Genomic DNA, 27,982 nt, shown 5'->3' with positions numbered 1-27,982 from the left:
GTAAAAGTATTTATCCATCTATGTAAAAACAAAACAAAACAAAACAAAAAGCTAGAAGCCCAACACCGGGAGAGAAGGCAGGCAATGACCTGACCATATCTGAGTGACAATTGTTTTACCCAAAAAAACATGATGAGAAATTTTAAATCTAAATCGGCTAGTGCGGCCGCCATATAAGTAAGTTTTCTATCTTTATATATATACAGTAGTTCTTGGCTTGCACTCACTGAACTCAGCCAATTGGGTTTACATTTTTTTTTGTGGGAGGGGGGCCGCACTGGGTCTTCATTGCTGTGCGCGGGCTTCTCATTGTGGTGGCTTCTCTTGTTGCAGAGCACGGGCTCTAGGTGCGCAGACTTCAGTAGTTATGGAACATGGGCTCAGTAGTTGTGGCCCACGGGCCCTAGAGTGCAGGCTCAGTAGCTGTGGCGCACGGGCCTAGTTACTCCGCGGCATGTGGGATCTTCCCGGGCCAGGGCTTGAACCCGTGTCCCCTGCATTGGCAGGTGGATTCTTAACCACTGTGCCCCCAGGGAGGTCCCACCAAGTGAGTTTGAATTCACTGAACCGCGCCTTAAGAGTATTTAAGATACTACTATTTACTAGACGTTTTAAAATTTCTTTGCTGGACAGTTTATCTCACACTTTATATTGAAAACTAATAGTTCACTGTTTTCACAGTCAAAACCACTAAGTAGCTTGCTTCCGACTTAACAGTTACAATACTGTCAACTTGCTCAGCACAGTCAGCCCCATTACTCAGATCTTGCCCAAATCTTCAGAGAACCATAGCGCAAACTCAGATACCTAACTAACTTGAAGACCACTCCAGAAGGTATGGTATGCCTTGTGGGAAATGAAAGCTTCACTGTAAGTGTTCAGCAGTTTCTTACAGAAGGAGGAACCAGCTGGAACATATTTACACCACCTACTCAATTCATGCTGAACATAATTGGAACAAAGCTAAATCATAGGTTTAGCAAGATCTCTACCAGATAAAATTTAGCTTAAATTAGTACCCAAATTGTTTACTGTTTGTGATCCAGTTTGGACACACAAAAAATGTCATTTCATAATCCTAGACCTTAGATGATGAGGGAACTTTCCAAAAACAAAGTTAACGTTTGAGCGAATAAGTCTGCATAAAGTTACACAGAATGACAGCTTCTGAAACGGGTTAAAGGTGAGGGGAGCTACTCACAGGTACACGTGCATACCACCCAAATTTATTCTTTTGACAAATGCAACATAATGTAGATAACAAAGGTGCTAATTTTAGGGACAAGTCTGAAACGAGAGTGCAAATATATTATTATTTCATGTCAGGCAACAGTAACTGAATTAAAACTGGAAGTGCATTAAATTACTTCCCTAGGGGCTTCCTAAGGACCAAATGTAGACAGAAATGGCCTGTTTTACATGAGTTCACAGACACCTGGAGGCAGTCACCATTCAAGGGACAGTTGTGCACCCCAGGGTTTAGTTCTCAGAGCTGGAGTTGCCTTTGCTTCTCCTCCCAGGCAGAGGGAAGCTCGCTTTGCTCGGGGGCTGGGAGAGTTTGCGGGCTAGCAGGGTGAAGGGCTCGATCAGGGTCTTACGGTCTGTGACCGTCACCTCCCACAGATGCACCTTCTCGCTCCTGGCCCACCGCTGTGCCACTTCGGCGTCCACTTGTCTCTGCTCAGAAAGGTCAGTTTTGTTTCCTAACACGACAATGGCCACCTGAAAGAAACGGGTACAAGATCACACTTTGCCAGCATCCGTTCCTAGGCAAAATGGAGGAATAAAACTGTCCCATTTAACAAAGTGCTTCGTCCAAACTGACCCTCAGGCGTGAGCTGAAGGGTAAAGGGCATTATCTCACCCCTCCTCGCTCAGTGTGTCTCCTTAAAAACGCAGATGCTCTACAGGCTGCTGACTACGCAACACCTGAAGTTACTCAACTCCGGTAAGACTGGAAGACAAGACTTGGGGAAATCACTATCGAGGGTACAGATAACGGTTTGACTGAAGCGTGTCTACATTTCAGTTTAGCTCTACCTGCTGTCTGGGAAACCTGCGATACGTACTTGAAGATACAACCATGGAACTTCTGGAGCCGTGAGAGGTCTGCAGCCCTGGGGCCTGAGTTCCTTGAGAACGGGAATCGTTCTGTTCACGTCACTCCTAATCATAGCAAAGCGCCTGACACAAGCACTAAATATGTGTTGAACGTACCACCCAATAGGAACGTTTTACCCTAAATGCAAGGCAATCGATCCTTCTCTCGAAGTGGAGCGCTCGCTACCCCCAGGCACTGTTTCAGGTGACCAGAAGGGCGGTCACAGTCCGCCGGAGGGGAGACGAGTGGTGACCTCCAGATGCTGACAGAGGGCCTGGAAAGGCACCTAAAGCAGGAGGCCGGGGAGGTGGAGGAGGGCACCTCTGCGCCACGGCCGCGCTCCTGCCTTTGAGACGCGCGCGCGCTCCGATGGGAGGACGGGGCGGGACGGAGCGGCAGGCAGGGCTCTCCTCCGTTTCAGCAGGAGCCAGCCCTCCCGTTGCTCCCCACCACCCACCCGGTCTCTGCGGTGAAGGTTCCCTTTCTCTCCGGCCGCCCGCAGGACACAGCGGGGAGGTGTCCTAGGCTCAGGGCCACCTCCAACGCGGTCCCTCCCTAGAAACCCTCAGGCCGAGGGCTGCTGCTTCTGCCCTGCGCCCCCTGCCCCCCCACACCCGCCCGGCCCGGCTGTGGCTGCTCATCCCAGCGCTGGCCCGTGGTCCCCCCACACGCTACTCCCGTCATACTGGCGGTGATTTCAGCAGCCCTGGGGGCGACCCGGTAGCCTCACCCCTCAGCTCCTTGACTTCAGAGATCCTAACTGTCCTCCCGACCTCAGCCACTCACTCCCACGAACCAGGATAACCGCTCTCCTCTCCGACCTCGGGTGCGGAATCCTGCTCCGACCGCTGCCTTCCTGGTTCATCCCCCGCACCCCTCTGCAGCAACCCCACAAGCACCGCAGGGACCCACGAGCCCCAGCGCTGCCACCTCTGTCTCAGTCCTTCAACCCCGCTGCCGCCCTCGGCGCTCCCCCAGGCGCTCCCCCAGCCGAGCTTCTCCTCGTTCGCTCCCTCGCCATCCTTATCACGCCGTACGCCCCCGCCGCCACTTCGGTTAAGTTGAACTCTTAGCTGTACCTTTTGCCGACACCATTTACCGAACGTGGCCGGAGAAAAACGCAACCCTGCTGGCCGGTCCCGGTTCGTAACCACCGCCCTCCAGCGCGCTGCTGTTCCCCAGCAAACACTTCACGTTCCCGCCACCTCCCCTGGAAGGACGGCGTCTCCTACCTTGGTCCTCCTCCTCCAACCTCCACCGTTCCCTCTGCCTTCCCCGTCTCACCCTCAGCTGATGTCCACACTACGTCAGCAAGAAGACAGGAGCAACCAGAAGGGAAGTGTCAGGTGCTCCCACCGCCACGTCTAACAGCCCCACGGTCCTCTAAGCCCATGTCCCCACCCTCTTCAACCTGGACAAGGATGTCACTATCCCCTCACCTGCGTCTCTCGGCTGAATCATCCCACTGCATACAAACAACCATCTCTCTCATCTGGAAAACAAAACCTTCTTACACATCCTTCTCCAGCTCCTCTCTGTTCCCCTTTTAGGGGACACTATTTTACCCTTTGACTCAAAGCTCTTTCAAAGAGCTATGTTTGCTGTGCTCAACTCTCTCACATCCAGTCCATCCGACTGTCTCACTGTTTCACTAAAACATCGTTGCTGAGATGTCCCAAGTTACTAAAGCTGGCCACTTCTCGGCTTTTTTGATCTGCCTTTAGTATCTGACATAGCTTGGTCACTTCCTACTTTGTAAAGTGCTGACTTTACTTGCTTTCTGGAACACCCTTATCTCTTGGTGTTCCTCATACTTCAAAGGCCACTTTGTAGACTCCTTTGCTGCCTTCTCACTTCTCCAGCCGGTAAATGTCAAAGTGCTCTAGAGCAAGAGCACCTGAACTAAACTTTGCTTCTCACCTTGTCCCTCAAGGTGAAAGTCAACACAGAGTGATATATATACATATATATATATATATATATATATATATATATATTTTTTTTTTTTTTTTTTTTTTTTTTTTTGGCCGCACAGCATGCGGGATCTTAGTTCCCCAACCAGGGATCAAACATACGCCCCCTACAGTGGAAGTGTGGAGTCTTAACCACTGGACCACCAGGGAAGTCCCAGAGTGATCATTTTAAAACAAGTCAAAAGATGGGACTTCCTAAGAGAGAGGCATGGACATATATACACTACCAAACGTAAAATAGATAGCTAGTGGGAAGCAGCCGCATAGCACAGGGAGATCAGTTCGGTGCTTTGTGACCACCTAGAGGGGTGGGATAGGGAGGGTGGGAGGGAGGGAGACGCAAGAAGGAGGGGATATGGGGATATATGTATACGTATAGCTGATTCAATTTGTTATAAAGCAGAAACTAACACCATTGTAAAGCAATTATACTCCAATAAAGATTTTTTTTTAAAAAAGGGATTTCCCTGGTGGTGCAGTGGATAAGACTCTGTGCTCCCAAGGCAGGGGGCCTGGGTTCAATCCCTGGTCAGGGAACTAGATCCCACATGCATGCCGCAACTAAGGAGCCTGCCTGCAGCAACTAAGACTTGGTGCAACCAAATAAATATTAAAAAAATAATAAAAGTAAGTCAAAAGAGGTTCACCTTCGTTCACATTAAGGACAAATGAAACTACGAAAATACCATTTCACCCAGAAGAGTCAAAAAATTCAAAAATTTAACCACACATTGTTGTCAAGAGTGAAGAAACAGGCATTTTCATACCATTCCTATGGACAGTAACTTGTCACTATATTTACCTTTAACTCAAGAACCTAACTTCTGCTGGTTGATCTTACAACTCTACATTAAAATGTACAAAATAATAAATGTCTTAAGACTATTCACTGTAGCATAGTTCATGATAGCAAATGACCAGAGAGAACCTAAGTATCATCCATCAATCTGAGACTGGTTAAAAAAGTATGATATATCTACAGCCACACAGTGAATACTATGCATCAGTTTAAAAAAAAAAAAAAGGAATCTGAGTACTGCTATGGACAGGACTCCAAGATATATTACATGGAAAATACAAGGTATACAACAATATGCTACCTTTGGTACAAGAGAAAAGTAAGAAAAAAATTATGTACATTTCTATTTGCTTGTATTTACACAGAGAAACTCTGGAAGGACACCCCCAGACTAGGAAAGGGGTAAAACATTAAAACAGCACGCTTGAGGTACAGGAAATAGACGGTTGAACCCAGGGGTGGGAGCAAGTTCACTAGAGTCCTCTCTATACATCATATTTATTTTTGAACCATGTGCAACCATTACCCTTTCAATTTTTTAAAACAGACATGAAAACAAGTAAGTGCCACCCAAGCTAGACCCTGCCATCCCTTTGCCTCCCGTCCCGAGTCGCCCTCAGCTCTGCCTGCCCCCAGCCCTGCCCGCTCGGGCCTCAGTGCCGCTCCCGGGCACAACACGCTCCCGCCCCGGCCCCTGCTCAGCTGGGGCCTCCGCCTGGAGCAGCCTCCTCTAGACATCAGCTTACGCCCTGCACCCTTCCCTCACACCCTTCAAATCTCTGCTGAAAGTCACCTCACCAGGCCTTCCCACATCACCTACAGAAAGCAGTGCCCTCACTCCCCACTCTGCTTGACTTTTCTTCCTACACTGCATCACTCCTCACAATACATACTTGTTCGTTGTCCCTCTCTCCCCCACCCCCCAGACAGAAGCTTTATGGCAACAGGGACTCTGTTCTATTGTCTACTGTATTCCCTCCGCCTCACCTAGAACAGTGCCAGGCACATAGCCCAGTAAGGATCTGCTATCAAAGCTACAATGAGGTAGCTAGCACCTCACACTGGTCAGAATGGCCATCAGCAAAAAAAAATCTACAAACAATAAATGCTGGAGAACAGGGAACCCTCCTAGACTGTTGGTGGGAATGGAAATTGATACAGCCACTATGGAGAACAGTATGGAGGTTCCTTAAAAAAGTAAAAATAGAACTACAGTATGATCCCGCAATCCCACTCCTGGGTATATCTCCGGAGAAAACTCTAATTCGAAAAAATACATGCACCCCGATGTTCACTGCAGCACTGTTCACAGTAGCCAAAACCTGGAAACGACCTAAATGCCCATCAACAGAGGAATGGATAAAGAAGACATGGTACATATACACAACGGAGTATTACTCAGCCATAAGAAGAAAGAAAATAATGCCATTTGCAGCAACATGCATGCAACTAGAGATTATCATACTAGGTGAAGTAAGTCAGACAGAGTAAGACAAATATCATATGATATCACTTATATGTGGAATCTAAAATAGGACACAAATGAATTTATCTATGAAACAGAAACAGACTCACATAGAGAACAGACTGGTAGTTGCCAAGGGGGAGGGGGTGGGGGAAGGATGGAGTAGGAGTTTGGGATTAGCAGATGCAAACTATTATATACAGGATGGATAAACAACAAGGTCCTACTGTAGAGCACAGGGAACTGTATTCAATATCCTGTGATAAACCAAAATGGAAAAGAATTTTTAAAAGTATATGCATGGGGCTTCCCTGGTGGCACAGTGGTTGAGAGTCCGCCTGCCGATGCAGGGGACACGGGTTCGTGCCCCGGTCTGGGAAGATCCCACATGCCGTGGAGTGGCTGGGCCCGTGAGCCATGGCTGCTGAGCCTGCGTGTCCGGAGCCTGTGCTCCACAGCGGGAGAGGCCACAACAGTGAGAGGCCCGCGTACCGCAAAAAAAAAAAAAAAGTATATGCATGTATAACTGAATCATTTTGCTGTATAGCAGTAATTAACACAACATTGTAAATCAACTATACTTCCATAAAAAAATTTAAAAATAAGCATTTGCTGAATGAATGTGCTTCTTAAATCCCCATAACCATATGAGAAAGGTACTATTATTATCCTTATTTTATAGATAAGGAAACTAAGGCAGAAAAGTTGAGAAGCAGAGCCAAGATTCCAGTATCAAGTAAATGAGCTCACTGAACTATACTTTTAACTTTAGGGGGGCCAGGAGGGAAATCTGGGGATACTCCCCCAAATAATCATAGCACTTATCTGTCTCGGTGGGAAAGATGGGAAACAGGTGGAGCGGAGCCTTCATTACTTACCTTTTTACATCTTTTGAAGATTGAACCTTGTGAATGTCGTTATCTATTCACAAAGTAAGTTAGTATCCAAAATAATAAAAATAATGAAAATATCAACAACCCAGAGGTCCTTGAACAGGTGAGTGGTTAAATAAACTCTGGTGCATACACACCATGGAAAACCACCCAGCAAGAAAAAAGAATGAACGACTCATAAACGCAATTACCTGGATGACTCTCCAGAGAATTATGAAAAAGGCCGATACCTCAAGGTTACAAACTGCGATTCCATTTACATTAACACTCTTGAAATGACAAGGTTACAGAAATGGAGAACAGATAATGGTTAAGGAGGGAGAAGGGATGGGAGGGGAATGCGTGTGGCCATGAAAGGTCCCATGAGGGGTCCCTGCAGTGCTGGAAAGGTCCCCTCACTGTATAAACGTCAGTACCTCGGTTGTGTTATTTTATTTATAGTTTTTGCACAGTGTTATTAGCATTGGGGGAAACTGAGTTAGGGATCTCTATTATTTTTTTAAATTGCATGTGAATCTACAATTACCTCAAAATTAAAAGTATGACATAAAAAATACATAAAAATTAGGTTAAGTAAAAATTAGGTTAAGAACATCTAGCCAGTGCTGTGAATGGGTTCATGACACGGTTTCCTAAACCCTGAGGAGTCAGCCATGCCAAGACCCAGAGAAAGACCTGCGATGAGAGAGTTCCAGGCAGGGGAACGAGCCACTGAGAACTTCACAGGGGGACAAAATTATCATGCTGGAAAAGCAGAAAGTTGACCACTGGAGTACAGTGACAGAGGAACAGAATGCTAAAGGTGAAAGGACAGACATGGGCCAGATCATCTAAAACTTTACAGACCATAGTAAGAATCTTATTTTCAAGTGGTAAGTGGATAGAAGCTACTAATTATTTATTAGTTTTTTCCACTTCTTTTCTTTTTTTTTTTTAAGGCTAAGGACAATCCTACCTCTCCAAGAAGACAATACAAAGCCCCAGGAAACAGTGATCCCAAATAACGTGAAATGAACTATGCAGTATTTGCAATATGGAGTCATTAAAATTCAAGTTGTACATGGGAAGAAGCAAAGGCAGAAAGTCAAATGCTGGTCCTGGTTGAACTCAGTCCTGTATTTCCTGAGCTAGGGAAAAAATCATGAAGATTACAGATACTGTGAATACAATTCAATGCTTTTAAAATATTTTAATTGCCCAAAAGCCCATGCTACAATTTCAACAGTGTTATAATTCATAGCTGGCATTTTTTAACATACCCACTTACCTCTTTTTTGTCTTTGAACTTATCAATTTCTTTCTTCAGAAGCTCCACTCTTTGAAAGGATTCAAGGTTATTCACACTGTACACAAGAACAAAGCCATCAGCAAATGAAAAATAATGCTTTGGCAGCTCCACTCCTTCCTGTAGGCCTCTGGTGTCGTAAAGATGTAACTGTTCCTTGACTCCCCGATCTGTTTCCACTGAAGCCATATACACATCTTCCATTGTTTCACAGTCCTCCATTCCTGGGGTTAAAAAGGAATTACTTTTACATATACAAATATCAAATTATTATGTTATTCACCTGAAACTAATACACTGTTATGTCAATTATGCCTCAATTGAAAAAAAAAAGCTTTTACTCTTTCTGGATAACTCAATACCAATTGTTGTGTATTTTCTCGTCCTTTAGAAGGTGGCTTTCTAGGTCCCTTATTTACTACACATAAGAATCATATTTCCATTTACTAGCTTCTTTAAAATGAAAGGTAATTGTTACAGTAAATGAACAAAGTGCTTTTTAAGATTATTTCTTCCATATAGACATAAAAGAAAAATTTGGCAGTGAGATTTACTATTACTTATTTTTCAGAAGTAACTTACAAGAGTCAAAGAACTTACTATCTCAATTGGAGAATTAAGGGCTGATTTTTAAAGTACCTTCAACAACTAAGTGGCCCCATTTTCTTTTTCATCAGCGCCAAGGACAGGGCCTGGGTAAGTTTGATTTTTCTCTGTACAATTTCCACTGTTTCCAGGGTCTGTTTCAAGGACTCAGAAATGTACATGTCCAGTCTGGGTCTAGGCACCAGGCCTTAATTCCCAAGTACCTACTGGGCACTTCTGTGTGAATGTCCTCCAAGTCCTCCAAACTAACAAGACTTGTTATCTTTCCTGCCCCACCTGTCCCTCCTCCTTGCTTTTGTCCCTTGATCACCATCCACCTGCTCAGTCTTCAGCGTTCTCTTTGAACAAGGAAAGTATGGGTGAACGTGGTCCTAAATCAGCCACTCTACACCTGAGACATCTGCTCCACTGCCTGCTTCCACTCCCCCTGGCTTGCTCCCTTCACCTGAATGACTGCCAACAGCTCAGGAAGCACCTGGTCAACACCTCATCCTTTCCAGGCTCTGCTGAAATGTCAGCTCTGTAGATTTTCTTCTGATTATCCACTTCCCTCCATCCAGCTCTTACTGTGCCTTGTACAGGTAATACCACTTCACCCTAAACTCTTTTCATATCTGTCCCCTCTGGAGCTGCAGTGTAAACTCCTCGAGAGCCAGGACTGTGGCTAATCTCTCTTTGGAGCTCTGAGGACTAACGAATTGACTTACATACGTAGAAAGTCCTTAGTAAATGCCTGAATGAATGAATGAATGCGTGAGCTCATAACTGGTGCCCCAATTTCATTCCCCTGCTCGCCTGAATGATGAGCCTTGTAAAATCCATTTTACTTTGCTCCATGTGTGTGGGTTTTGTCTCTTCAACTCACCTAGAACTTCCTCAAGAGAAACAACACTTCTGTGTACACGGCAAGTATGCAACAACCATTTGTGGATGAGGGGATTAAGGTGAGAAGATGAACACTTTGAATGTTAATGACTAATGCAAGAGGTAGTCTATGAAGACATAAACTTATTGGGCTTCGATTACAAAAAATTTAAAAGCAAAAACTACCAAGACTTTTGTCATGGTGGATGTTCTGTCCACCAAAAGCCAGTCTGGTTCCCTTCCTCCTCCCATTAAGCTTAGACCTTTTGAGATTTTCTCACCCTATACATCAAGTGAAGTTACGACTCTGCATCTCCTCTGCCACTCCACGCCACCTCTGTCCCAGCAGGAGACTAAGGCTGCACTTCTAGAAAGGGTAGAACAGAGGCTGCTTAGATGTGCGACAGAGGGGATGAGCTCCGCAGTGAAAACAAGGGGCAACTCAGTGACGTGCCCCCTCGGCTCCCAAAACTTTGGCGGCCAACTCTTTATCCTCTAGGCGGAAGGATCTGGGGAATCTGGCCAGTGAAAAAGGAGGAATCCTAAATATGCTAACCTCTGAGGTAAACCAACAAATGCCCCACCCAGGTCACCTTATAATGAAGCAAAGTCATGAACCCTATCCACATGCTTAGAGCTTTAAATTAGCTTTTCAGTTCCCCATTCTTAACTACAAGCAGACAACCAAGGATTACCAGATACCTGAGAAAGAGAAAAAAAAATTCGGAAAGAGCACCTGAAAAGAAAAAGACTGTGCAAAGAAAACAGACAAAAAAACTACCAAATATTGTACTCAAAGAGATAAGATAGTGCATCCATGAAATAACAGGATACTAAGAAATGAAAACTCAACAGAAGGGCTGAAAAATAAGGATGAGGAAAATTCCCATAGAGTGGAACAAAATGCTGAGAAATTTCCAACAGAAGAAGAGAAAATTTAAAAATCAGAGGACGAGTCCAGAAGATCCAGCATCCAAAAAGAGAGTTCCAGAAAGAGAGAACAGAGAACACAGAAGAGAAATAATTCAGAGATGAAGAACACACATTTCCATATTGAAAGGGCCCACCAGGTGCCCAGCACCGTGGATAAACACAGACTGATCCTATGATACACCACTGTGAATTTCAGAGCACTGGGGAGAGAGCCTACAAAAGCGTCCACGTCCGAAGCAACAAGAATCACGATGGCTTCTGGCTTCTCAGAAGCACTGGAAGAAGATATTAGAATCTGGTAAACTGAAGATACACATGGTCTGTGAGCCTGCGATTTCATTCCTAGGTATATCCCCTCAGACCTTGTCCAAATCATAGCTGGGATACGTGTATAAGACTGTTCACAGCAGCACTATTTCTAATAGCCCCAAACTGGAAACAACCCAAATGTTCATCAAGATACAAGAGGTAAATAGGGACTTCCATGGCGGTCCAGTGGATAAGGTGCCATGCTCCCAATGCAGGTGACACGGGTTTGATCCCTGGTCAGGGAACCAAGATCCCACACGCCACATGGGGCGGGCAAAAAAAAACAAAAAAAACAAAACGATACAAGAGGTAAATAAATGGAGGTATATTGAGACAATATACCTATCGTGAAAATTACATCACACCTACTTAAAACAATATGGATGAGTCTTACAAATACAATGTTGAGTGAAAAAAAAACAAACACTGAAAAATTTATACGGTATGATTCCGTTGATATCAAGTCAGTAAGAGGCAAAAATAAACTATGTCATCCAGTGATACATACATAGGTGGCAAAACAATAAAGAAAAGAAGGGATTAACCAAAAGTCAAGGGAAGGGCTGAGTTTTGATTGAAGACAGGAACACGGGGAGCTGACAAGAGTACCTGCGGTCTTCTACCTTTTGACCTGTGTGGAGGTTATGTTAGGTTTTGTAATTATTCATTAAACCACGTGTGTTTTATGCACTTTTCTATATGTATGATGCATTTTATAATAAAAGGAGAAAAGATGATAATGGACCAATGCTTTCAAAATTTTGGAAGGAAATTATTCTCCATCTAGAATTCTATACCCATCAAAATTATAACTCAATTGTGAATGAAAGTAAAGACATTTTCAAACACGTGAAGCCTCAGAATATGTATCATGCACATTTTCTTAGGAAACTCTTTGAGGGAAGCCCGCCATCAAAATTAGCATGTAATCATAGAAAGAGGAAGACCCCAGATTCGGAAAACAAAACCTCACATGAGAGTAAAGGGAATCATAGGGACAACAGTAAATACCTTTATTCAGAAGCCCCAGGATTACTACTGTGCACCAGGCATAGAGGGCATTCTGAGGGCTGTCATCACCCGATGCCTCATGCCATTGTGCAACCTTTTCAACCTCCAAAAAAGTCCTCCAAGATGTGCTCCACCAAAAGAAGGGCGTAAACAGAAGGTGACAGGAGATCTAGAAAACAGGAAATCAAACCCAGGAAGAAAGAAAAAGTAAAGGAAAGTTCTATGGTGACAGCTGTACAATAGGCCCAGATAAGAGAATGCTAGCTCCTGGAAAAATATCTCAAAAAAAAAGGGCGGGGTGGATTATCTGATATGATTGACCTCATGGAGAACTGAGAACCATCTGCACAGGTGGAAGGATCAGCAAAAGGTATGAACAAAACTAAAGAAGTGATAGAGCAAATATTAGCCTCCATAAGAAGAAAAAGAAAGAAAAGAAACAATCATAGTACATAATACTGCTCAGCTGAGAATATTTACATGTGCCAGCAGTTGTCAAAGTGTGGTCTACAGAGATCCCTTGAGGTATCCTTCCAGGGAACCCATATGGGTAAAACTATTTTCATAATAATATAAGACATTCGTCTTTTTCACTGTGTTGACATTTGCACTGATGATATAAAAGTAATGATGGGTAAAACTGCTGGTGCCAGGACTTCCCTGGTGGCACAGTGGTTAAGAATCTGCCTGCCAATGCAGGGGACATGGGTTCGAGCCCTCGTCTGGGAAGATCCCACATGCCGTGGAGTGACTAAGCCCGTGCGCCACAACTACTAAGCCCGTGCTCTAGAGCTCACGTGCCACAACTACTAAGCCTGTGCTCTAGAGCTCACGTGCCACAACTACTGAAGCCCGTGCTCCGCAACAAGAGAAGCCACTACAATAAGAATCCCGTGCAAAGAAGAGTAGCCCCTGCTCGCCGCAACTAGAGAAAGCCTGCAGGAAGCAACAAAGACCCAACGCAGCCAAAAATAAAATTAATTAATTAATTGAAAAAAAATTCTCTAAAAAAAATACTGCTGATGCCTTAGTACAAATGAAGGCAGTGGCACCAACTGTATTAGAGGCTGAATTCCTCAACACCTCATACTTGCAGTTTCAAAAGAAAAAAGCCAGTTTCACTTAAGAATGTCCTGGATGAAGCAGGAAAAATTACCAAATTTATTAAATCCTAATCTTTGAGTATGTATCTTTACACTTTTTTAATATTCTATGTGATTAATGAGAAGTATACATGAAGTATTTCTGCTTAATGAATAATGGTAACTAACTGGAGGAAAAGGTCTTGCATTTGAGTTTCAAGCTGAAATAGCTACTTTTTTTTTTTTTTTTTTGGCTGTGTTGGGTCTTCCCTGCTGCGCACAGGCTTTCTCTAGTTGCGGTGTGCGGGCTTCTCATTGCAGTGGCTTCTCTTGTTGCGGAGCACGGGCTCTAGGCATGGGCTTCAGTAGTTGCAGCGTGTGGGCTCAGTAGTTGTGGCTCGCAGGCTCTAGAGCACAGGCTCAGTTGTCATGGCACGTGAGCTTAGTTGCTCTGCGGCATGTGGGATCCTCCCAGACCAGGGATCGAACCAGTGTCCCCTGTATTGGCATGAGGATTCTTAACCAACGCACCACCAGGGAAGTCCCACTTCTTTTTTTTTTTAAAGAAGGAATAACAGAAAAAAAAAACCATGGTTATTCAGGGCATTTGACAGACATTTTCTCAAAGATGAATAACGAGAGCCTATCATTTCAAGGAAAATAACTGATAGTATCTGTTGTTAATGATAAGATTTGAGCTTTCAAGCAAAAGTGAGAATTGTATCCAGCAGCAGAAACTTGATAACTTCCCAATACCGATGAGACTGGTGATGATATTGATATATGGTATTTGGAAGATCTGCTTACCTCAGTTAACCAGTATTTTCCAAATGACCAGTTCACAAATGTTAAGAAACCATGCATGCAAACCATTTGAAGTGCAAGATAAATCAATGAGATTTTAATGTAATAGAACAGGAGAAGTTCACTGATGTGGCTTCAGACTCCACACTGCAATAACCTTTAAGTAACTATCACTGATTGAGTTTTAGTGAAATACCAAAGAAGAAAGTCCACAATTATCTGCAAAGCTATTAAAATATTCCTACCTTTTTCAACCACATATTTGTGTGAGGCTATATTTTCTTCACATATTTCAACTAAAAAAACATATAACAACAGATTGAATGCAAAGGCAAGCAGATATGATAATCCAGCTGCCTTCTATCAAGGCTGGACATTCAATTTTCAAAAACGTAAATGAACACTCATCTTCTCACTAAATTTTTTTGAAAATATAACTACTTTTCATTAAAATGTGTTACCTTAGCATATAAGTTTATTGTTATTATTATTATTTTTTTTTTTTGCGGTACGTGGGCCTCTCACTGTTGTGGCCTCTCCTGTTGCGGAGCACAGGCTCCGGACATGCAGGCTCAGCGGCCATGGCTCACGGGCCCAGCCGCTCCACGGCATGTGGGATCCTCCCGGACCGGGGCACGAACCCATGTCCCCTGCATCGGCAGGCGGACTCTCAACCACTGCGCCACCAGGGAAGCCCCTATTGTTATTATTTTACGTGAAAAGTTTTTTTTTTAATTCCTCAGGTTTAATCTCTAATAGAATAAAAATATCGTTAAGACATAACCTACAGAAACAAAATCTGTTGGGGTTTTAAGAGGGGAAAGGGATTCTTTTTTCCCCCTTTGGGCATAATTTACTTTTTCACTGGCATAAATTAGAATCTGCGGGTGAGAAATTCAGAACCAATAGTGCAGCACTGTGATAGGTTTCCAGACCTTCTGACACAGGCATTGTTATTAATAAAAACCAAATATGGATTTAACTGAAGTTGTTAAATATTATTCTGGGAAGGTGGAAGAGAATAAGAGTTCATCAAAATGGTTAATAAAAGTAAGACAGAAATGTGCTTGAAGCCACTTGCCAGTGATAAATACTTCAAAGATCTATGATTCTACGTATATCTCTAAGATAAGCCTTGTTTCATTCTAACGTGTTATGTCTGTCCTTCCTTACCGAACTGTGACCTCCTTAAATCCAGAGATGCTTCTCCACCTCTAAATCCTCACAGGCCTCATCACAGCCTGTATCAAAGAGCAAGTACTGAACAATTATTTAACTCAATGAATGAATAAATGAATGAGATAATCCGATTCACAAAATTAGGTCATATTGCAGCAAACAGCTGTCTCTTCCATTCTTAAAACCTATACAGCAGTACTGGAAAGTCATGTTTGAAATGAGAATGAGAGATCATTCAATGTATTCTGACGTCAGTGAGTCTGTGATTCCAAGACCACTCTTCATCATGTAAACACACTGGAAACCACATAGAGACAACATTTTTCTTACCTGTTATAACTCTTGTTCTAACAGAGTAAGTGCAAGCACTCTGGAATTTCAACAACATAAAGATGATTTTTCCTTGATCCTACCTTCCCCACCTCATCTCTGTCAATTTCTATGACCCTTTTGGTCCCTCTCGATGACACCTCACTTTTATGCACCACTGCCCATCTTTAAGTTAGCATGACCAACAAAAGACCCTGACCAGTTTCCTGAACCTGCAGGGAAACTAGGGAAAAATAATCTTACCAATAGTATGATTCCCATAAAGGAGCTGCTCCAAAATTGCCGTTTTTCCCACAGATAACAAGCCACAAACCACAACCTTACAGCCCTTTCCCATCTTCTCTTAGGATATCACTGTGAAGAAAAGAGAAGAACTTTAAGACTGTGTACTGTTAAAAAAAAGAAAAAAGAAAAAAATCAACCTTTCCTTTTTCTTTCTTTCTGTGTTTAAATTTAATTAGTAATACACACACAGGGGGCAACTGCAAGAAACGTAGAATACGGTACATCCTTCCAAACCCCGTTCCTGGTTCCCATCCTCCCTTAATCAGTGTTACTAGTTTCCTATATATCTCTGCAGAGGTGACCTAGAGAAACGTAAGAATACATGTATAGATACATGTTTGTTTTCAAACAGCATAAACGCATCTTATACAAAGACTATTCCAATACTAATTAAGTCTATAGGAATCCGAACCGAATCCTAGATGAAGCAATCCTTGAAAGACTGCCTGCTCATCAATGTTTACCTGGAAAAATAAGCATTTAAGTAAAAATTTAAGGAGGCATGAAGATAAAAATTTGGACAGAGAGTAGACATCATTTTTTAAAGAAGTATTAACACCATCAATGCGAACGTCAGTCTTTTCTCAGGAGAGTGAGAAACTGGATTTGGGGCTGTCTTAGTCATACTTCTTTTTGCGTCACAGTTCTTCATGCTAGAAAAATTGCTCAGGCACTTTAAACTGAAAGAAAGGAAAACTCATTTCTCCTCGCTTCCTCACATATGCATGGAAGAGCAAGACTGGGTAACACTTTCTTGAATTTTCCTCAAAGTTTTTATTTTCCAGAAGGCAAGGTACGAGCAGACAAGACAGAAAGGGAAAGGGGGCTCATTGAATACAACAGAAAAACTTGGGAAGAGAAGTTCAAGTTCCACACTGTCTTTTGCCTCCTTTCCTCCAGTTCTCTTACCTAGAAGTGTGAGCATGCAATAGCTCTGACGAAAAAGCATGCCACAACGCCTTCAAGTCAGAAAACAACAAGAAAGTCCAAATGAGCATTCAAATAAAAGGGATGGTGGGCATCTTTCTGTGTGTGCGCACGTGTGTCACACATCACTTTTTTTATCAACACCTAAAACATTAACAAATGAACTTCCTGTAAGTCTTCTCTACTCTGTTTTCCCGAAGTCTGTAAATTTTTTTTTTATCGAGGTATAGCTGATTTCCAGTGTTATGTTAGTTTCAGGTGTACAACAGAGTCAAAAATTTTATAGATGATCCTCCATGTATAGTTATTATAAAATACTGCCTATCTTCTCTGTGCTGTACAATATATCCTTGTAGCTTATTTATTTTATACATAGGAGTACAATCCCCTACCCCTACTTGCCCCTCCCCCCTCTCTCCCCCCACTGGTAACCAACCACTAGTTTGTTCTATCTCTGAGTCTGTTTCTTTTTTGTTATATCCAGTAGTTTGTTGTGTATTTTTTTAATTCCACATATAAATGATAACATACAATATTTGTCTTTTCTCTGACTTATTTCAATATGCATAATACCCTCCAGGTCCATCCATGTTGTTGCAAAAAGCAAAATTTCATTCTTTTTTATGGCTGAGTAGTGTTGTATATATTGCCATCTTCTTTATCCATTCCTCTGTGGATGGACACGTAGGTTGCTTCCGTATCTTGGCTGCTGTAAACAGTGCTGCAACAAACACTGGGATGTAGGTATCTTTTCAAATTTGCATGTTTGTTTTCTTCGGATATATACCCAGGAGTGGAAATGCTGGATCATATGGTAGCTCTATGTTTAGGATTTTGAAGAACCTCCATATTGTTTTCCACAGTGGCTGCACCAGTTTACATTGCCACCAACAGTGCAAGAGGGTCCCCCTTCTTCCACATGCTTGCCTACGTTTATTTGTAGACTTTTGGATGATGGCCACTCTAACAGGTGTGAGGTGATATCTCATTGTGGTTTTGATTTGCATTTCTCTGATGATGAACGATGTTGAGCATCTTTTCATGTGCCTGTTGGCCATCAGTGTGTCTTCTTTGAAAAAGTGTCTATTTAGGTCTGCCACCCATTTTTAAATTGGGGTCTTTTTTATATTGAATTGTATGAGTTTGTATTTTGGATATTAATCCCTTAGCAGTCATATCATGTGCAAATATTTTCTCCCATTCAGTAGGTTGTCTTCATTTTGTTGATGGTTTTCTTTGCTGTGCAAAACCTTTTAAGTTTAATTAGGTGCCATTTGTTTGTTTTTGCTTTTGTTTCCTTTGCCTTAGGAAACAGATTCAAAAAAGTATTTCTAAGATTTATGTCAAAGAGTGTTCTGCCTATGTTTTCTTCAGGGAGTTTTATGGGTTTTGATCTTACCTTTACGTCTTTAATCCATTTTGAGTTTATTTTTGTGTATGGTGTTAGAGAGTGTTCTAATTTCATTCTTTTACATGTAGCTGTCCAGTTTTCCCAGCACCACTCATTGAAGAGGCTGTCTTTTCTCCATTGTATATCCTTACCTCCTTTGTCATAGATTAGTTGTCAAAGTCCATAATTTCTTATGACCCAGATCAGCCATGACACTTATCTCCTGACATGAAAAAAAAAAATTTTTTTTTTGGCTGTGTTGGGTCTTTGTTGCTGTGCACGGGCTTTCTCTAGTTGCAGCCAGCAGGGCTGCTCTTCATTGTGGTGCATGGGCTTCTCATTGTGGTGGGTGGGCTTCTCATTGTGGTGGTTTCTCTTGTTGCGGAGCAGGGGCTCTAGGCACGTGGGCTTCAGTAGTTGTGGCTCACGGGCTCTAGAGCATGGGCTCAGTAGTTGTGGTGTACGGGCTTAGTTGCTCCGTGGCATGTGGGATCTTCCTGGACCAGGGCTCGAACCTGTGTCCCCTGCACTGGCAGGTGGATTCTTAACCACTGCGCCACCAGGGAAGCCCCTGACGTGAAAAACTGTAACACTACCATTATTGTACTGCAGTAATAACACAGCACTCATTTCCAGAGCATTACGCTACATTTTACCAGTAGATAAATAATCATCCCTTAGGTGATATAACCATTATTTCCTGGGTGGCACTCTTGGAATCTTTCTGATAAATCTTCCCAAGAATATTTATCACCTGCTTCCAGGAGAACCACTTCTCTTAGGGGACTTTCTCTTCTTTATAATTTCTAAATAATTGCAATAGAAAAACTCTCAGTCTTTATTTATAAGGGCAGAGTTTTGTTTAACACTGATTATCTATGGTATGGTAACAACTATGTCAGCAACTATGACCTATTTTAAAAGGTTTTCTACACATATTTCTGAATTTATGATTAATTTAATGTCATCTCCTTTATCATAGGATTCTACTCTCTCTGAATAACATGGTCTCCTGTAAGTTATACTATTGAATCTCTCTTTCAAAGGGTTTTTTTTTTTTTAAGGTAAGAAATGGATTTATTTACATTTATTTATTTATTTATTTATTTTGGGGCTGCGCTGGGTCTTTGTTGCTGCACGCGGGCTTTCTCTAGCTGTGGTGAGTGGGGGCTACTCTGCTGCAGTGCACGCGCTTCTCATTGCAGTGGCTTCTCTTGATGTGGAGCAAGGGCTCTAGGTACGTGGGCTTCAATAGTTATGGCACATGGGCTCAGCGGTTGTGGCTCGCAGGCTCTAGAGCTCAGGCTCAGTAATTGTGGCTCATGGGCTTAGTTGCTCCACAGCATGTGGCATCTTCCTGGACCAGAGATCGAACCCATGTCCCCTGCAAAGGCAGGTGGATTCTTAACCACTGCGCCACCAGGGAAGTCCCAAAGTGGATTTATTTAGAGAGAAACATGCTCCACAGACAGTGTGGGCCATCTCAGAAGGCGAGAGCAGCCTTGGGACAAACACACTCCACAGAGAGGATGTGGGTCATCTCAGAAGGTGAGAAAGGCCCAAAGGGCTTTTAATAATAGTTAAAATTTAAAGGAAGTTGCCACCTAACTACATGAGAGGAGGATAAGAAAGTGATGGTGGCACGCAGAACAATTCTGTTGTCAGAAAAGGTTGCTGTTGGAATCTAAATTCTGATTTTTCTATTGTTATTTTCTATTGTTATTTCCCTTCCTCTGAAATAATATTAGGATCAGCAGATAAAGTTTGTTAAAAATATGCACTATTTTGTATTTGTGTTTGTATAAGATAAATTGGGGGATTTGTTTCAGTATTTCAGAGAAGATTTCAAGGGCGAAAAGTAAAAGCAACTGAAAAGAGGTAACTCAAACACTAGGTAAGGATTTTAAGGTTTTTTAGGATGCTGAGAGAAGGAAAGAAATAAAACAGATCTTGGTAAATATTTTATACCATCAAAAAGAAAACAAAGATGAGAGGGTAAGTGTGATTAATCAAGGCACACCTGAAGCATTCTAGCTTCCTAGTTGTCTTCAAGTAGGAAACAATAATACTACATAAACCTGAAGATTAGGACTTCCCTGGTGGTGCAGTGGTTAAGAATCCGCCTGCCAATGCAGGGGACACAGGTTCGAGCCCTGGTCCAGGAAGATGCCACATGCCACAGGGTAACTAAGCCCATGCACCACAACTACTGAGCCCACACACCACAACTACCGAAGCCCGTGTGCCTAGAGCTCATGTTCCGCGATGAGAAGCCACAGTAATGAGAAGCCCACGCACTGCAATGAGTAGCCCCTGCTCGCTGCAACTAGAGTAAAAACTGAAGATTAGTGACCTGCTTTACCATCAATTAAAAAATATGAATTCTTGGGACTTCCCTGGAAGTCCAGTGGTAAGACTTCACCTTCTAATGCAGGGGATGAGGGTTCAATCCCTGGTCAGGGAGCTAAGATCCCAAATGCCTCTCAGCCAAAACACCAAAACATAAAAACAGAAGCAATATTGTAACAAATTCAATAAAGACTTTAAAAATGGTCCACATCAAAAAATCTTAAAAAAAAAAAAGAATAAACTACTGTGTATAAAATAAATAAGCTACAAGGCTACATTGTACAGCACAGGGAATATAGCCAATATTTTATAGTAACTATAAATGGAATATAATTTAAAACTGTGAATCACTAAGTTGTACACATGAAACGCATGTAATACTGTACATCAACTATACCTCTGTAAAATTAATTTCTTAAAAGTATGTGTTCTGTAAAAAATTAATATCTAATGTAAGATTTTGAATGAATAACATTAAATACACATACAAAAACACTTTATTTTTCATATATGATCATGATGGCAGGGACTCACATTACATACAAGGAAGTTGTTCTCACTCATATATATTCAATATGTACAAATAAAACCTACTAAAAGCTTAGTTCTATAAGCATTATAATATTTCATAATTCCCAAACACAATAAATAGGCACCATTCCCTTCCAAATATAAAGGGAGGTCATCTGCGGCACCCTGAAAGGGCAGGGAATCACATGAATAGATCCTGGGGGTGGCCACGCCTCTTATTAAACCCAGGTTTCGAGAGTCTGAAAGGCCCCAGAGTAGATGGATGACCTTTAAGGTCACTTCTAATACTGTAACACTATGAGAGCGGAAACTACTTACCAGGAAACTGCATCAACACGAGGTTAATACAAAAAGCGGTAGCTACAGCTACCTGTATAGTCCCTACCCTAAGAAACTGCTGGACAATACAATTCAATCTGTGACCTATTAATCCCTGACAGTCTGATGTAAATGACTAACAGTATGTGCTTAACAGGCAAAATCCAATGCAGTCTAAATACATATTGCTTTGCTTTCCAGGCTAATCAATAATGTGGCTAGAGAATAAAAATACATTCTGATCCATTCTGCTGAAAACACTGAGCTTGGTCAGTATTCTCTTTGAAATGCCATCACAAAGAGCTACCCAGAATTGTCAGTACTTCTGTTCTTCTGTTCTTCTAAGGAAATCATTCTAGTTTTAAAGTAAAACACAATTTTTTAATGCAAACTGAAAAATATTATCACCAAAACACTGTTAACCTCATAAAGAGATGTTATAGATCTTATTATGCAAGCATCACAGGAAGAAAACCTCTACACTGTGTATTTGTTTATGTAAACATCATGGATTGTGTGCAATACTTTCACTTAGCCATAGATGAATACACTTTACATACATAAACACATATTAAAAGAGTTTTGCAAACAATACTGCACATAATGAAATACAATAAACAGATTCCAGTAACCATTCTTTTACTCATAATCCTTCAGGGGATTATCCTAACGCCAGGCATTAGGGACAAACTAGGAGGCAAAATCAGAAATGATCCCTGCCCTCAGGAATCTCAAAATCAATTGAAAATACCAATCCAAATCTTGCAAAATTGCTAATTGAGAAACTGCAAACTGCAAATCAACAAACAAAACTGCAAAACCTAATTAAGAAATAGCAGTGATTAATCACATTGCCAGTATCTTCTTTCCAAATGATTATTCCACCTTTGTAGTCAATCGTTCTTAACTAATTTTCCTCACAACCCACATCTGATCCATCAATAAACCCTCTACCTTTCAAACACATCCAAGGCTGGACCACTTAGCACCTCCATCACTAATGAAGTAGTCTAAGGCACTATAGTCTCTCATCTTATCTCTCAAAGATGTCCACATCATAATCCCCCAAATCCATGAGTATTCTACTTTACATGGTAAAGTACCTACTAGAGAATGGACTTGAGGATATGGGGAGGGGGAAGGGTAAGCTGTGACAAAGTGAAAGAGCGGCATGGACATATATACACTACCAAACGTAAGGTAGATATCTAGTGGGAAGCAGCCGCATAGCACAGGGAGATCAGCTCGGTGCTTTGTGACTGCCTGGAGGGGTGGGATAGGGAGGGTCGGAGGGAGACGCAAAAGGGAGGGGATATGGGAACATATGTATATGTATAACTGATTAAATTTGTTATAAAGCAAAAAATTAAAAATAAATAAATAAATAAATAAATAAAAAAGACTTTGTGGTTGTGACTAAATGAAGAACCCTGAGATGGGGAGATTATCCTAGATTATCTGAGTGGACTCAATGTAATCACAAGTGTCTTTATAAGGTGGAGACAAGAGTGGCAGAAGTGAGAGAGACAGAGATTTGAAGATGCTATAATGCTGGCTTTGAAGATGAAGAGGCCAGAAACCAAGGGATGCAGGTGGCCTCCAGAAGCTGGAAAAGTCAAGGAAATGGGAGTCTCCCCTAGCACGCCTAAAAGGAACACAGCTCGACTGACAACTCAATATTAGCCTAGTGAGATTTCTGACCTACAGACCTATAAGACGATGAACGTGTACTCTTTATTTTTTTATTGTTTAATTTTTTGGCCGTGCCACCTGGCATGTGGGATCCTAGTTCCCCAACCAGAGATCGAACCCGTGGCCCCTGCATTTGAGGTGCAGAGTCCTAACCACTGGACCGCCAGGGAAGTCCCATTGTACTCTTTTAAGCCAGTAAATTTGCTGTAATTTGTTATAACAGCAACAGGAAAATGAATACAACCTCCTAACCGTCCACACTTTTTCCCGTCTTCCTTTTAGCCTCAAATAATCCTTTTTCTTTTTTTCCTTTGGCCACGCTGCGCAGGCTTGCGGGATCTTAGTTCCCCGACCAGGGATCGAACCCAGGCCAAGGCAGAGAAAGCTCTGAGTCCTAACCCCTGGACCACCAGGGAATTCCCCAAGTGATCCTTTTAAAATGTAGATCACATAAAGTCACCCTTCTGCTCAACATCGTCCCATGGTTTCCAATCTCAGAAAGTTTGAAAACCCAAAGTCCATAAGAACGTTAGTCTCTTTGATGTCACAGGCCAGTTTCCCCTATGCCTCCTTGCTGGTCCTGTATTAATGCAGGCACACTCCAGCCCTGGCGCTGTTCTCTCTGACTGAAATCAGTCCCCACACCTCCAAGGTCTTTTCTCAAATGCCACTTCTCAACACTTACCTGAATATTCCATCCAAAATTTCCACCCCTGCCCCAACACGCCCTACCCGTCCCCTCCCCTTAATATTTGTCCTTAACACTTATCACAGAGCACAATATACATTTTATGTCTATTGTCCTTTTCCAAGAAGCTAGAATTGCTGCGACGACCACTGCTACCATCCCAGCAGCTGGGCACATGTGAGGCCCTTCAGAAATATCTGTTGAATGAATCAATGCACCTGTGAGGGCTTTTACAACGGTAAAGCTGCAATTTAAAAAAAAAAAAAAAGGATATTAGGAAATGGGGTAAAAAAAATATAACCAAACACGCTAATTTAGAAGATAAGAGTCTCTTAAGCCTTCGCCACATTTAAACTTAGAATTCGTAAGAGAATTAAACCACATGATTTATCTAAAATGAAAATATTCTGGAGATGCAAAAAAGTTAGTAAATAAACTGTCAATAAAGAACGCAACACAAAACGCCTGCATTTTCTCGGCTTTTTTCCCCAAAACACTCGCACCTGACGACCAGATTTTGGCATATAAATATTTCGCCTTCCTAAAAAGACCGTGGTTCTGACGTAGCAAATCTGGGACCAGATCTGCACGCAGGAAAGGCACGGACCCGGGAAGGCGAGGACCCGCCTGCAACACGCCCCCCCCCCATCCTTTTGGTGCAAAATTCCTCGGAGCGGGGCCTGCAGTCCCAATTGCTCCGGGGGGGACAGACGCGGCTCCCACCGCCAAGCCCCCGCACCTCGAGCGCCCCACCTGCCGGCTGGGGCAGCGCCGCCGGGGCCCCCAGTTTCTGCGCGCGTCCGGGGAAAGCGGGGAGCCCACCGCGGCCCCTCCCCCGCCAGGTGAGGCGCCCGCAGTGCAAAGCGGCCCTGCCGGACGCCCCCGACAGACCCGCACGCCCCGCAGGCCCAGAGGGGAGCGGCGCGCGGGCTGCACGGCGGCACCGCGGGCTGCGGCCCCGGGAGCCCCGGCCCGAGCTTGCCTCCTCGCGGCGGCGGGATGTCGGGACGCTCTCCAGCCCAGGCCTTGCCGCGGACGGTCGCCGCCGACTCGCCTCTGCCTCTCAGGCTCGAATGCCGGGGAGAGGGGGACGGGACCTGGTAGGAGGTTGCGCCCAATTCCGGCCTAACTCCGCCCAGCGGCCTCTCTGCTGGAACTACATGGCCCATGAGGCTCTGCGCGGCCGCCGCTTTCCACCGGAAGGAGGCTCGCAGAGGAGGGGGAGGAGCGCGAAAGGGATTGTGGGAGAAAGGGTCGTTCCTTTCCGTTTGGCGGCAGCCATCAGGTAGGTTGTGGTGGGATATTGGCTTTTCTATCCGCCGCGGATCTCTCTTCATCTCCGCCATCCAGGCTCGGGGACCCTGCGACCTCGGAGCTCCTCCTGTCTCCTGTGCGGCGCGGGTTCGGTCGGGATGCGGGGCAGCGCGGGCGTGGAGAGGCGGCCCCCGGAACGGGCTGGGGGGAATGCTGTGATGGCGGCGCGAATCCGAGCTGGGGCCAGAGCGTGCAGGAGAGGGAGGCGTGGGGGCTGAGGGACGGGCGGCCGGGCCTGGGGCGTCCGAAAGCGAAGCCGGGGGGCTGGGGGGAGGGAGAGCTTTTCTTCGAGGAGTAACCCTTGGCGGTGGCGGCGGCACCTTCCCCTTGGGGATCCCGGCAAGGCCTCTGCAGGCCGGGCCTGGGGCGCCGCCCGCCTCGGTCCCCCGCCCCCGGGCGCCCAGGGCCTGCTCGGTTCCTTCGTCCGGCAGCAGCGTGCGGGGCGCCGGGATGGGCCGGCTGCGTCCCGCGTTCGTGCAGAGCCGTTTCTTCATCATCGGGGCTTTCCTTGTGGTCGGTGGGGACTCGGGCGGGCGGACGGGGGCTTGTCGTTACACGTGAAAAGGATGACGTGTTTCTGATACTTGGCGGCTTACGACAAAGGTGAGCCGAGATGGGCGCTTACAAGTACATCCAGGAGCTGTGGAGGAAGAAGCAGTCGGACGTGATGCGCTTTCTGCTCAGGGTGCGCTGCTGGCAGTACCGCCAGCTCTCGGCGCTGCACCGGGCCCCGCGCCCCACCCGGCCCGACAAGGCGCGCAGGCTGGGCTACAAGGCCAAGCAAGGTGAGCGGGCCCTGCGCGCAAGCGGGGAGGAGATGGTGCCCCCCCGGGAGAAGCCGGGAAGCGCGCTTCGGGGAGCCGTCCCTCTCGCCCAGGGCCTCGGCAGAAACCGATTGCTGGCCTGAGATAACAGTCGGTGTCGGCGCGTTAGAGACAAGGCACTGAGTCCTTCGCGCCCTTCTGTGGCCCTTTTCTCTAAACAGGTTACGTGATATATCGGGTTCGCGTGCGCCGCGGCGGCCGCAAACGCCCGGTCCCGAAGGGCGCCACCTACGGCAAGCCCGTCCACCACGGCGTCAACCAGCTCAAGTTTGCCCGGAGCCTTCAGTCTGTTGCCGAGGTAAGTGGGTTTCGAGTAGCGCTGGAGTTGGCCGCCTCCCGGAGGAGGAGGAGGATTTGGGCACCTTTCCTCGTGGTTCGTTTGTACCCAGGTGAGCCCTGTTGCGTTTAAAATGGGGTTGGGTGATTTTTTTGTTGTTTTTGACTAATCCCAGCGAGGAGTTGGTATCGGACTTTGTCAGTTTTTTGTTGGGAACCTGTCTTTGCTTACGTGGAGGAAAGTGCTTTATGATAAGCGTGCATCCGTGGAGACCACGCTTCTCTAAAGGGCAGTGAACGTTGTCTTGAAGAGCGTGTCTCCCCAGGCGTTAGAGAAGCTGTGTGTGTGTGTTCGTACCACTGATTGCCTGTGCTCGGTAGGAAGCTGTCTTTCTCGGCTAGTCAGTTAAGCTGTGCTCTGTTGTAGAGGTTGGCAACAAGGGCCTATTGCCCTCCACGAACTAAAAAGGTTTTGTGTTTCAAAGAAAAGGCAAAGAAGACCATTCGAAAGAGACTCGTGGCCTTCACAGTTCTCTGTAAGAGTTTGCTAACCCTTGAATTGTGCTAGAAAAATGCATGGTTCCAGAGTATTAGATTTGGTTACCCAGATACTAGCATTCATGTTTTACTTGGTAAGGAGGCGGTAAGAGAGAACGGTTTCAGATCTAAGCATGTCTGTGTGCTTTGTTTTATAGTAAGTCTCTGCCTTATCGTACTTCAGGTCCCAGCCTCTGGGGAGCAAATCAGTCTAAGGATATTTATGTGTGTTACATAGTATGTACGTCTACCTTATCATCATGGTCCCTGCCTCTGGGGAGAATTCTTGCCGCCTTATTGGCTACTAGGATGTGTGGGATGCTGACCTTGGGCCTTTGTTTCCTGTTCTAGGAGCGAGCAGGACGCCACTGTGGGGCCCTGAGGGTCCTGAATTCTTACTGGGTGGGTGAAGATTCTACGTACAAGTTTTTTGAGGTTATCCTCATCGATCCCTTCCATAAAGCTATCAGAAGAAACCCTGACACCCAGTGGATCACCAAACCAGTCCACAAGCACAGGGAGATGCGGGGGCTGACGTCTGCAGGCAGGAAGAGCCGCGGCCTCGGCAAGGGCCACAAGTTCCACCACACGATCGGTGGTTCTCGCCGCGCAGCCTGGAGAAGGCGCAATACTCTCCAGCTCCACCGCTACCGCTAATATAAGTAATGTTTGTAAAATTCTTACCTAATAAACAGTTTAGGACATTCACGTCTGCTTAAAAGTGTTTTTTAATCTGTCTGTTAAAACTAGTTGTCTGCAGATCGCTTCATTGAATGCATTGTCTAATTCTGAAAGTTAAAGTGCAATAATGTTTGAAGATTTTAAGTGATGGTGTGTCTTGTTTCTAATAAGGGAAATGCCTTTGTTTTTTGCTTTATTAGGCAGTTGATATGTCCGTGTTTAAAATGCTGTCTGGTAACAATAGGTGTAAAATTCTGTAAAAGAGGAGCACAGAAACTAGCCATGTAGATTTGTTGGTGCATGTGATGAAACCTACAGCTTTATTGGGGTGATGCAATGCTCTGCTGGTTTACTCTAAAGTGGCTGTTTTATGGAGTTTGGCAAGGACAAACTTTAAATTGGTTTTCCTTGGAAATGTAAAGGATGTCAGTGATCCTTTATCATGATCATAATGCCGAAAAATAAAGTTGACTAGGGCCCACGTTTTTAGACTTAATTTGCTATTCCATATATGTAACTGCTGCTGCCAAAAGGCA

The 27,982-nt window shown here is 44.3% G+C and overlaps 2 protein-coding genes across 5 annotated transcripts; one reads left to right on the top strand and one right to left on the bottom strand.

Annotated features, from left to right (window-relative positions):
- Positions 1-1,204: 1,204 nt before the first annotated feature.
- On the bottom strand, positions 1,205-24,908 carry NKIRAS1 (NFKB inhibitor interacting Ras like 1). 3 transcript variants are annotated; one of them, XM_082624711.1, is made up of 4 exons: positions 24,797-24,908; positions 15,878-15,988; positions 8,499-8,740; positions 1,205-1,722 (listed from the first exon to the last, which is right to left on the bottom strand). In XM_082624711.1, exons 2-4 carry the CDS (start codon positions 15,969-15,971, stop codon positions 1,480-1,482), a joined length of 579 nt encoding a protein of 192 aa, XP_082480837.1. In that variant the 5' UTR covers positions 15,972-15,988; positions 24,797-24,908; the 3' UTR covers positions 1,205-1,479. The 3 variants fall into 3 exon arrangements, with proteins under 3 accessions (XP_082480837.1, XP_082480838.1, XP_082480839.1); XM_082624712.1 differs by lacking the exon at positions 24,797-24,908 and adding an exon at positions 24,568-24,690; XM_082624713.1 differs by lacking the exons at positions 15,878-15,988; positions 24,797-24,908 and adding an exon at positions 10,268-10,348.
- Positions 24,909-25,014: 106 nt separating this feature from the next.
- Positions 25,015-27,473, top strand: RPL15 (ribosomal protein L15). 2 transcript variants are annotated; one of them, XM_082624709.1, is made up of 4 exons: positions 25,015-25,099; positions 25,732-25,913; positions 26,114-26,250; positions 27,117-27,473. In XM_082624709.1, exons 2-4 carry the CDS (start codon positions 25,742-25,744, stop codon positions 27,420-27,422), a joined length of 615 nt encoding a protein of 204 aa, XP_082480835.1. In that variant the 5' UTR covers positions 25,015-25,099; positions 25,732-25,741; the 3' UTR covers positions 27,423-27,473. The 2 variants fall into 2 exon arrangements, with proteins under 2 accessions (XP_082480835.1, XP_082480836.1); XM_082624710.1 differs by lacking the exon at positions 25,015-25,099 and adding an exon at positions 25,181-25,204.
- The last annotated feature ends 509 nt before the right edge of the window (positions 27,474-27,982 follow it).

This window comes from Mesoplodon mirus (genome assembly GCF_964341445.2).
Source record: "Mesoplodon mirus genome assembly, chromosome: 6".
NCBI lineage: Eukaryota > Metazoa > Chordata > Mammalia > Artiodactyla > Ziphiidae > Mesoplodon > Mesoplodon mirus.
This window is presented reverse-complemented; position numbering and strand designations above follow the sequence as displayed.

Bases quoted from the DNA above. Each gene is read 5' to 3' on its own strand.
- RPL15 (XM_082624709.1), top strand. From the start codon at position 25,742: ATGGGCGCTTACAAGTACATCCAGGAGCTGTGGAGGAAGAAGCAGTCG. The intron at 25,914-26,113 runs GTGAGCGGGCCC...TTCTCTAAACAG, and splicing joins GGGCTACAAGGCCAAGCAAG to GTTACGTGATATATCGGGTT. The intron at 26,251-27,116 runs GTAAGTGGGTTT...TTCCTGTTCTAG, and splicing joins GCCTTCAGTCTGTTGCCGAG to GAGCGAGCAGGACGCCACTG.
- NKIRAS1 (XM_082624711.1), bottom strand. From the start codon at position 15,971: ATGGGAAAGGGCTGTAAGGTTGTGGTTTGTGGCTTGTTATCTGTGGGA. The intron at 8,741-15,877 runs GTAAGATTATTT...TTTTAACCCCAG, and splicing joins TTATGGGAATCATACTATTG to GAATGGAGGACTGTGAAACA. The intron at 1,723-8,498 runs GTAAGTGGGTAT...CGTTTCTTTCAG, and splicing joins AGTTCAAAGACAAAAAAGAG to GTGGCCATTGTCGTGTTAGG.